General features: G+C 47.0%; 1 protein-coding gene across 2 annotated transcripts; it reads right to left on the bottom strand.

Moving 5' to 3' along the window:
- Positions 1–1,996: 1,996 nt before the first annotated feature.
- On the bottom strand, positions 1,997–4,966 carry LOC121047224 (P2X purinoceptor 7-like). Of its 2 annotated transcripts, none has more exons than XM_040502320.2 (3): positions 4,386–4,966; positions 3,753–3,974; positions 1,997–2,227 (listed from the first exon to the last, which is right to left on the bottom strand). In XM_040502320.2, exons 1-3 carry the CDS (start codon positions 4,574–4,576, stop codon positions 2,074–2,076), a joined length of 567 nt encoding a protein of 188 aa, XP_040358254.1. In that variant the 5' UTR covers positions 4,577–4,966; the 3' UTR covers positions 1,997–2,073. The 2 variants fall into 2 exon arrangements, with proteins under 2 accessions (XP_040358254.1, XP_042149379.1); XM_042293445.1 differs by having other exon boundaries at positions 3,810–3,974.
- Between the last annotated feature and the right edge of the window lie 5,723 nt (positions 4,967–10,689).

Genomic DNA, 10,689 nt, shown 5'->3' with positions numbered 1-10,689 from the left:
AGGATCTGTTATTCTGTTCGCCTTGCAGTAGAAGCTGTCTGGTCGAATTCTTCCAGCTTGCCTTGGGTGGTCATCCCGCTGTAGTTCTTGGACGTTGACCGACCTCGTCGCTAAAATGTAATGTATCCTGGGTAAAGCCCAAGCACAACACCAAGGAGCGTCCAAACGTGGCTTTTTAATGGTGCCTCGAATCCCAATGCCCGTGCACACGTACCGTGCCCCAGGCCCGTGCTTTTGAAGAGCGCTGGTAAGTGCATTTGCCTGGCAACGCTATCTCTTGGCCACCAGCCGATACATGACAGAAGCCAGTTCTTGGCCGACTTGCATCCGAAGATTTTGTTTAAAGGCTCAAAGTTTCAATCTTTGCATGAGGAAAAAGTTGATCGCCACATGCAGTAGTAGAGTAAAAATGTTTCAGGAGCCAAAAGACAAGAAAGGGGGTTATCGGAGGCTGCTGATATTAGCGAGGACAGGGCAGATGGTATAGGAAGGAGGTTGGGTTAAAAAAAAAAATCCCAACTTGCCTCATGAATATGATCAAGAATGGAACGCAGGAAGTGTTGTTGCTTGTAAGGAGGCCCTCTAGAGGTGGCTCTTTACAGTGCTTGGCTGGTAGTTTGAAGACCATGGCATTCTCAAAGGAGGCATCCGAGACCAATTGGACTTCTGGAATTTTTACGGAATTTGCAGACTGGTAGTTGTCCTTCTCAGCTCTACTTTGCTCTTCTCTCGGGTGTGCACGCCATATCCTCTGCGATTCTTCTCAGTAGTACCCTTGCTTGTCTCCCAAGCCACCTGGGAACGGGCCCATTCATTGGGAATGAGACCATTGGAGACGGAGTTTGCTCTCCGCTTGGTCATTACGATTTTCATCCTCATCTGCTGCTTGGTCATCTGGTGGTGAGCAGTCATAATCCTGCAGATGGTGAAAGCTGTGGTGATACAAAAACTAACTAATTTGCAAAGTGGGTTGGTATTTTTTACACTGGACCTTACTCAAGCATATGAACTACAGTTGCCAGCTGCATTTTTGTGCCTTGCTTGAAGACTTGATCACCACAAGTGTTACAAATCTGGTTTAGACAGTGATTTCCAAGGTGACTACGTATCAGCTGTTTAATAACAAATGTAAATTTTCTTACATTCATTGGCAAAGAACCACCGCCTTTTCCCACCTCTTTGTTTTGTCCTTCCAGCGAGCAACACTTGCAACTTCATTTTGGTCAATCAACCGTTTGAACCCAATGACTGCCTCGGAATTCTCGAGTTTCAGGTGCTACTGTGACACTTTGTTTTATGTTAGTCTGCCTTTTCTGTGGACAAATGCAGCTTTGCTTTGAATGGAAGCTCATATGCAGGATATATGTGCCAATTTTGCTGGAGGCTCAAGTTCTTGCTACAAAGATATACGAGAATTTGGAATTACCATACATGTATTTGTCTACACCTTCGACTTGGTTGCCGGTGTTGCACCATGCACACGGTGCAGTGCGGTTAATGCGAATAAGCTATCGCTAGTTTTTAACTTCTACTTTTGCAAATCAAATGTTTATCACTAAAACCACTTATGCAGTAAATAGGAGCGACTTACCATAATATACCAAGAGACAGCCCACGTAAAACTGAGAGCATATTAGGCGAAAATACAGGGTGGACTAACTTTCAGCGTGCAAAATTGAGTTCAACTAAAGCCATTAGGATAATAAGAAGTTATGCTGAAAATCAGGGTGGGCTATCTTTTGGGGATGGGTCTTCTCTTGAGATATTACGGTAGATGATAAAACTTAGCTTCTCCCTCTTCACTGCCTGAACAGTCTGAAAAAGCACAGGTGAAGTTCCGCTCTGTTGAATGAAAAATGCATTATAATCAGGAAAACTTAACTGTTCACGTTATCGTACCTACTAGTCATTAACGACCTCGCAAGCCATTCTTAGGTTCATAGGTTGCAACCTATTGCTAAACTTACGAGCCTAGAGCTTGGTGACATTTGCTGTCTTTTATTGATGAAGGTGTCTTTGAAGGGCTGGACAAAACATGCCGTAAACGAGTCCTTCAGGTGGCCAATACTTTTTTTATTTTTTGAACCCCCTGTATGTCCCATCTGTGGACGGGAATTCTTGCCGAATCTGACAGACGACGCAGCTGGGCAGCACCACTCGGTTTCCCCGCCCCAGCCTCTTGTGCACCCACCAGGTGAACTGGTGGTATGCCGTGTAGCGGTACTTCCTGTAATGAGATGAGATGGCAGAAACCAGCGTTGAACTCTGAGCAAAGAGGGAAAAGCTAATCACTATTTGCTTCTGACCTTTTCTACTATGCGTTTGTATAGTGTCAACAATCTCCAATGACATCTCGCAGTTTACATCATTACTGTCCTGTAGCATGGGGAACTTCTAACAACATTTTGTATGCAGAAGGATTTTAATTATATTTAATACTGCTTGAACAAGTGTATCTTCACTGTTTGTTGGCATTTAGTTTTTCGGGCTTTTCATTGCAGTATCGATATTTATGTTGTGGTCTATAGACAATTGTGCGGTTTCACGGTAACGAGATTGTCATTGTAGGAAAGAGCAATAAACTTTTTTTGGTGGAATTCTGAAAGCATGGGTACTCTCTCTAATTATTCTGAAATGATGTCTGACCCTGTTTATTTACATGCACAGTGTGGCAGTTAACAGATAAATGATGTCTGACCCTGTTTATTTACATGCACAGTGTGGTAGTTAACAGATAAATGATGTCTGATTCTGTTTATTTACATGCACAGTGTTGCAGTTACCAGATAAGCACACTGCTGTTATTCTTTTTTTTTTCTTGAAAGGTGTGCGAGTACCTAATCGTAGTAGCTAAATCGAATTAAGAACCGGTCATCGAATAGAAGACCATGTGTATGTAACAAGCTCAAATACAAGTTCCTGTGCAGTACCAGCTGCTGAACATTATTGGTGGTCAGTCATGCTAATTGGGCCATAACAATGTGGCCACTGAAATAAAATTGCCTATCACAATTTTTTTCTTGTAACACATGGTGCTTTCCAACTATGTTTTCATTTTAAACGCTCCAGTGCCCCCTAAAATTGGTATCCGTTAGTGGCACAAAAGCTTGCTTTTAATTTATCTTTACCCTGTCGCACTACACCAGGGTGGACCGGTAAAATTAAAATGTATTTTGCATATTTGGAAGTTCAATACAACAGCCTGCTAGAATGGAGGGAAGGAAAAAGTATTTCGCTTGTGCTGCACCAACCACATCTTTCGCAATACCTAATATGAGAAATCAGATTTGCAAATAGAATTATTTGAGAGCTTCATGTTCGATTCATATTCAAATATTTGCACACCATATAAATTTCTTGTTCTTAGGAGAATAATGACATTTATCAATATTACTAGTGTGGTGAAATGACCACATATCAAGATTTTGATTTTAGAGACAGGATTTTTCATAATGCCTGAAAAAAGCATGACACCAACGCTGTGTTTGTAGCTGTAAACACGAATATTTGGAGTGGAAGCCAGCAGTAACAACTAGAATGACTGCAATAAGCTGCAGGGGTGTAATCAACAAGGGGGGGGGGGGTCTACAGCCCCCCCCCCCCCCCCAAATATTTAGCTGACACTATAATATACACATGCATTTTGAACCCCCTCCCCCTCTCCGCACCCCAAGTCGTGGACATCCCGGCCACCTTGGCCCCGACCCCGAAAAAAATTCCTGGCTACACCACTGATAGTTGAATATACATACTCCTCTTGGGTCCGGTTCCCCGCATCCAAAGGGCAGAAGTATTGCATTGTGACATACGCCAGGTCCAGCACTGGCCTGTTCAGGCAGTAGAGCTCGAACCAGGGGTGCTTGGTGATACAGGACACCCCCTGGTCCTGGCAGAGCTCTCTTGCACGGTCAACCTCTCGGCAGCACAGGGACTCGTAGTCCGTCAGCATCGCTCTGCAGCCGTTGCAAGAGCACCTGTTGGGACAAATTTTGCTCAATGAATGAATGCCGGAAATACAAGGGCACTACGAAACTTTACTCGATGTTTTCTAAGGTGTTTGCAACATCTACCTCATCCATAAAACTTTGATAATGGCAGTTTTCGGTGCCGAAAACTGCCATTATTATCGCTCGCGCGTTGGAGCCTGTCGGGCTGAGGCGACCGCACGCCGGCAATCGCCACAGCGTATCTATGTTTTGCAACTGCTAATTCGTAAAGGTAGAGTGCGCATGCATAGCCTTGATCGGCACCAAGAAGATGGAGGCATATCCTGATATCATAGCAACATCCCGCCGTTTCAATACATGCCGCGCCTGCCAATCGCGAAAATATGTACGAAATAAAAATGAAATATTTCTTGATCGCGAATGAAATAGAAAACTTACCAATTCGCGGAGCCCACACGACGGGCTGGTGGTGGCGTGTCCGGCCCGTCCCCGTCGCCTTCAGATGAAGACGACGCAGATGGGTCGTAAATGTACGGCTGTAAGCCGAATCGGCGATCTTTCACCATCGCAGAAGCGATGTCTTCGTCCTCGCTGGTGTCGCTAAGTTTTCTGCTTCCGCGACACGCCATCGCGACACAAAGCACGAACCGACTACCGTGTTTGGCACGGGATTAGTGGGTTCACGGACACTGGGATCACAGGGTGGCCGTGTTTGCCGGGTTGTGACTTGTGAGGCCGTTCAGACCGCAGGCAGGTCAAACGTATAGGTTGTAACATAACTTTACTCGTGAACGCCACCAAGTGACGAAATTCATAATCACGTCAGCCTCGCCGCAGCTTTCCTCCAATCGTTGATTGAGACGTCCTACGTCATGACTGCGCCGGATGTGACGTGGCCTCCGCTGGCTGTTCTCCGACTGCTTGCCAGAGTGGGCCGTTTAGAACGAAAAATACAGCCATCTGCTCAAAATACGGACGTGCGGTTGTCATTTTCGAGTATTGTGGATCATAGTCGACCTATTTCTGTACATGGCGGGTAAAATTCAAATTTCGTTGAAGTATCCCTTTAAGTGACCTCCTTTTTCCAAAGATCGCTTTATCTCTTTCCTGGCTGCAACAAGAACCCTTTTCGCTCTCTCCAGGCCGGAAACTAGCTCTGCATTTCTTTTTTTACTTTGCGAGGGGTGCTTTTGGTTGAGAAAGCACGCTTCTAAAGGATCTTCCCCGAAATCGGTTCTTGTTTAGCGAAAAGAACCCTTTTTTGCTCATTTGGCTCCTTTTTTTCTGAGAGTGTACAGAGACCAAGGCGACCACAGCCACGCAGTGTAGCATTACATAAAATGTGACAAGCAAGCCAGTAACAAAACAAACAAACTTACTAACGCACAAAAATACCGGTAAATCGAACTAGCATCGCACACTCAGTACGGACAATGTTAAAATCAAGAAAATAACACTTGAGTGCTGGTTAGCAAAACAACATTAAAACAATGCCTGGGGCTAATCGTGGAAGTTCGTAGATTGTGTACGATACCGAATCAATCACTTCTATGCCATGTCCTCGGTGGAAAGAGACTGTACGCGGAGCAAGTAAACGTGTCGAGGAGTCTACGTTTACAAGTTCTTCAGAAAATTTGTTCCATTCCGCAGTGCGTGGAAAGTAGTTGTACTTGAAAACATCCTCACGGAAGAGAAACTGTCGTTTGTGTTATTTTCAATTGCCCCTGTCTGTTTGCGCTTTTAAACCTTATACCTACCATGGACCAACTAGCCCCAACCAAAGTTCTAATGCTTTATGGTGTTTATTTTTCTAGTTCGTCGGTGCGCTCCAGGTGAAACAAAACTGATAGGTGTTTCGCTCCTATACCAAGGTTATCTTTTAGAACAACTGTCTCGTGATTCTGCTTCGCGCGGCCAAGCACGGCAAACTAGATAACCAATAAAGTCCTGGGTAGCAAACAGGATACCAATTAAGTAACCTAAACATGGCTTACACATAACTTCAGCGCATCATGCTGATGCTCGTTTCCACGTGTTTTTGCCAAAAAAAAAAAATTCGATGGTGCGGTATACGTGATTCAGAACGTACGGGTTCAGCAGCAAGGGCACCAGCACAATGGCCGCCGTTGTGACCTCAGTGCAAGCCATGTATAATAGACACTGACAGTTGAAGACGGGCCGGGCCTGGCGAGTCCTCAGCGTGCTAGTATATTGCTCCGCAGCCAACGTGATCGCGGAATATACCCTTTTCAAAAGTTCATCGAGCAACATTGGCGTTCGCGACTGCTCGGACACGAAGCACGTGATTGGATCCGATCCGTCACCGAACGATGACGTCACCCTCGTGTCCAACAAGTGCTCACAGTACGTGACATGCATGCAATGGCGGACAGGCAATGGCCCAGACTTTTGAAAAGACGTCGATTATAGCCGATTAGAACACCTAAGAACACCATTAACCGTAGAGATGAATAAAGAAGAAAAAAAAACACAGAGCAAGAAACGCAGAGACTATACAGCGCACAAGCTCGTCTGCTCTTTGCGCACCTCGTGTGTTCCTTCCCCCCCCCCCCCCCCCCCCCCCACCTCCCCCCGACCTCAACCAATGACGGTGTGCGCTTGACTGCCCCGCCATGGAGCTTTTCCTGCGCCCTCTATATGTTGCCCTCCAATTGGTGTGCTCAAGAAGCATTTTGGAACGTCTTGCTCACCGTAATAAAGCGTGAAAATTGAAGGTAGGATTGTAATTTATATATCGTTTTCTTAATGTAATTATTTCTGTTATTTCAAAAAGACGCAGCACAGGAGCTAAATACTTCGTTCTCGCCTTGAGTCGGTCCTGGGATCCTGCGGCTGGTGCGGCGATCTTATCGGTCACTCAGGGCTGCTGAGATGGTCAGGACTCAGGTCCACTTGCTACGAAAGTTTGGAAATTGCATATCGTTATCGGCTCGCTTCCCCTGATAAACACAAATCGTACCGCAATGGCGAAAAGATGGAACTAAAAGAGGCGCTTTGTCCAGCTTGTTCTTTTTGCATGGTTCGGTGTTTACCACAACACTCAGCTTTAATCTGGACACTTGGCAAAAAGTCGCCAAGAAATCAGGCGGTTATGATTGGCCGGCGCCGAGGTCAAGCGCGGCGTGGGCCAATCGCGGCCGTAAGATTCCTCGCCAACTTCTTCGCAAAGTGTCCATATTAGGGCCCCAGGGATGGTGGCTGGATCATCTATCTCGATCGAACGCGGGGCACAGATTGAACACGAGTACTGTGTCAGCACTTGGCCGGGACTAATGTCCACTTGGTGCTCCATTGATTGAACACGAACCAAGCACTGTTCGGCAATATACGTCAGCCTACCACATTCACGCTTCTGAAACACAAACAAGGAATTCGTGTTGTTTTCCTCGTAGCTTTAGTTCTCATCTTTGCCGCTAGCTATTCCCGGTAGTAAACGTTCATCCCTAAATAAATCCCCCCTCACTCTCCTTTTAAACCACGACAAACCCCCCTCGCGATCAGCGCCATCTGGAAGGGGCACAGTTCACTAATTGGAGCCGCGAGACGTAGACGCACAAACAGACAGCCAGCATGCAGTGTCACTCACGACCGGGGCGGCCGAGCGAGCATCGTGGGAGCGCCGTATCGGCCTCAGATTAATGACCGCCCTATTACTGCCCGTCGGTACTCCAAGTGGGTCGTTGCCATTCATGCGTAGTGGCTGCTCGCCCCTTTCCTTTCCCCCTACACTCCGTAATGGAGGGGGTATAGTAGTTCATTGATGGGGGAGCGACGAGACTGGGCCTGCCGGCTTCTCTCGGCATGCACGTTTTGCACAGCTCGCTTGGGGTCGTCGCATATGACGGCCCTTCGGAGACAATGGGTACATTAAAACTCAGCAAACACTTGGACATGTGTGCGTGTGTGTGCGTGTTTGTAGCGAGTACATGTTCATTCTCAAATCTGCATTAAATCTGATTGGATAGCGCTCTCCTCTGCTGTACGGGACAGTACACGCTACGTTCGGATACATGTATAGACACTGCGAGAACAATATTCTAATGAGTCTAATACTTCCGCCACACGGCAAAGGTAATGCCGTTTTCACCTAATTACATTCACTAATAGACCGATCTCATCAAGCGTTCGACGCATGTGTGACGCCGCCATAGCTTTAGTTCACAGGAGGGAGACGGCATTGCACGAGAGGGCTCGTGACGTCTTGTGCTTAACACGCGCAGAGCTCCAGGGAGGTTGTCGCACGAATGAAAGACTAAAGTTCCATTGATGCACTGCGACAGCGGTGGCCTAGTTAAACTGGCTGGTCAGATCGGTCTATTTCCTGGTCGGCGATTGAGATCGCGATCTGCAGCGTCGCACGTGCTCTGCGCTGCGCCAGCAGTGGCACGTGCTCATTGGCCGTTTACAATGTCATTCGATAGAAATGTTATTAGTTTCACCGTGTGGTCTGGTTATATGAAACCCTCCCAAAAGCTTCTCTTTTTTTTTTTCATGTATCCTGTAGTGCGCTGCACTCAAGACACCTATCATCCGTGTTTCTGTAAACCGATTTAGTCAATAAGAAGTGCAATCTGTGTTATTACTCAGTTGATCATGTAGTTTCAGCGGCTAAAGGGTGTTTTCAATTCCTTGGTCATTCAAAAGATGGCACAACTCATGGAGCATGATACAGATCGCTCTTTTCATTGGTTAGCAGATTAAAGAAATGATTGGCCTTCTGATAATTTCTGAAGTGACTGGGTGTTTTCAGTAAATCGTCTGATGCAATACAAACACCTGGGACGTCCGGGAGTGTAGTGCAGTGATCGTTTTAGCGGCAGCTCGGGCCCCGAATCATACCTCTTCCGACAATATTTGCTGCTACGATACTTTCTAGAGACCTCCCCCAATCTTCCGCAATAGTAAGCGCTTCTCTGGCGCTGGCCATCGGCGGCAATGCGGCGGGCGGCGCCATGTGATATAAGTTAACAGAAGTAGGCCAGCTCAGTTGAACTCAATGACAGTTGGCGCCGTTCTGTAACTCCGGCCGATCGCGATTGAATGAACTGTTGTTGGCTTAATGGCAGCTAAGAGCGATAATATGGCTAGGCTGTTAGAGAGTGACAATGTTACATGCTTGGCTGCCCTCCGAGAGTGTGGGGAGAAGTCTGTCGTCTGCTAGCGGACCCGCCATTTTGCTTTCCAATCTACGCAGCTGTTTATAAGCTGTTTTCGCAGTTACTGAGCATCACCACTTGTAAAATGACGTGGAACAAGTTTAACAACACACAACGTCACGCTTTCTGACAGGCCTGCGTTTGCCTTTTTTGCGTCTGTCAGGAGGCAGGAGGCAAAGTACACGTGGCCACGGTCAGAAAAAGACGGCACTTACACTTCCAAGAGATGTCGTTACCATAGCAAGACGCAACCAGCAATCAACGCTAAGGCACTCTACCTAGAATACTCCATCTCATGAGCTTTATGAAGCGATATTTAAGGTTTAGGCGCTAGAAATCCACAGCTCTGGTCAAATCTTTACCTGTGGAAGCATCCACGTACAGAGAGCGCTTGATAAAGTCACGCTCTCACGTTCGTGCGTTTTACACTACGCTGACTTGCGAAGCGCGCGCGCCCCGTTCGAGCGCCGAGAGACGCGCAAATGAGTGATCGGCCACGAATAGGCCCAAAGCCAGTCGAACGAAGATGGCGGCAACAACATCGAAAGAAAAAAAAAGTAAACGGGCGAGGAAACGCGAGGTCCGGGTAAAACCGAGACAGAGCGATTTCTTTCCGATACGTGTGCTGAAACGGCGGGTGTCGTGACCCAAGATGCCATGCCTCTCGAAGAGTTCGGTCACACCGAGCCGCGGACGCCGTGCCGTGACCAATCGGCTTCATACATAGACTCCGAGGGATGTACGCAGGCAGCCCCTTGCCGCGGGACATGGGGGCGTCTTTCTTCCTCGTCAAGAGCACTTCGACGTAGCTCTCTCTCTATGCGTGCTGCGTGCAGATCATGCGCGGTGTGGAAGAGAGCTCGAGCAAGAAACTGAGCCAATTTTCGGAACATTCGAGTGATGTTGAAGAGTTCCGCTGCCGCATCTGCAGCTCTTTGACACCACGGAAACGCAAATTATATTCCGCTTTACCCCAAGTGCAAGACAAAAAATAAAGTGACAAAAAAAAATTATGTTGTGTGTGTGTTTACACGGCGGGAAGTTTGTCAGCCCCATCTGAACGTCTGCGACTACGCTGTGGATGAGAAATTTAGGCAGCGCTGTACCACAGCTGACCTGGGACTTTTTTAACGTGCATCGCGCAAGTATAGTGCCACACTACCGCACACCTGGACGATGCTCATTCATGTTTAAATGGGCAGGGGCGGAGATTGCAGTCCCGTTCTTGGACAGACGGAACAGCAAATTAGTCAGCTCGCTCTTCGCATTTCGAAGATTTTTGGGCGCGAAAGCTAGGGTTCAAATCAACAACGGACTTTTGTCGCGATGCCGAAGATATGGTGGAGCGTAGATCGTTTGAATCGGCCTTCAAGGTGCGTGAGCGTACAGGTACCCACGAGAAAATTGTCCCATATTGTAGGCTGTTGTCACGTAACCGCTATTAAACGTCGCTGTTATATATGTTATATATAAATCAAAGGTTCGTATACCTGGAGCTTCTGACACTCACTTTGACTGAAACCCGTCTCTTCATTACTTTATTTAAATCGCGCACGAGCCCACTG

The sequence above is a fragment of the Ixodes scapularis genome, unplaced genomic scaffold, assembly GCF_016920785.2.
Source record: "Ixodes scapularis isolate PalLabHiFi unplaced genomic scaffold, ASM1692078v2 PGA_scaffold4__175_contigs__length_147842914, whole genome shotgun sequence".
In the NCBI taxonomy this organism is placed as follows: domain Eukaryota; kingdom Metazoa; phylum Arthropoda; class Arachnida; order Ixodida; family Ixodidae; genus Ixodes; species Ixodes scapularis.
This window is presented reverse-complemented; position numbering and strand designations above follow the sequence as displayed.

Excerpts from the sequence above, each read along its gene's own strand:
- LOC121047224 (XM_040502320.2), bottom strand. The coding sequence starts at position 4,576 with ATGGCGTGTCGCGGAAGCAGAAAACTTAGCGACACCAGCGAGGACGAA. Across the intron at positions 3,975-4,385 it reads CGTGTGGGCTCCGCGAATTG|GTGCTCTTGCAACGGCTGCA; the intron begins GTAAGTTTTCTA and ends TTGTCCCAACAG. Across the intron at positions 2,228-3,752 it reads GGGAACCGGACCCAAGAGGA|GAAGTACCGCTACACGGCAT; the intron begins GTATGTATATTC and ends ATCTCATTACAG.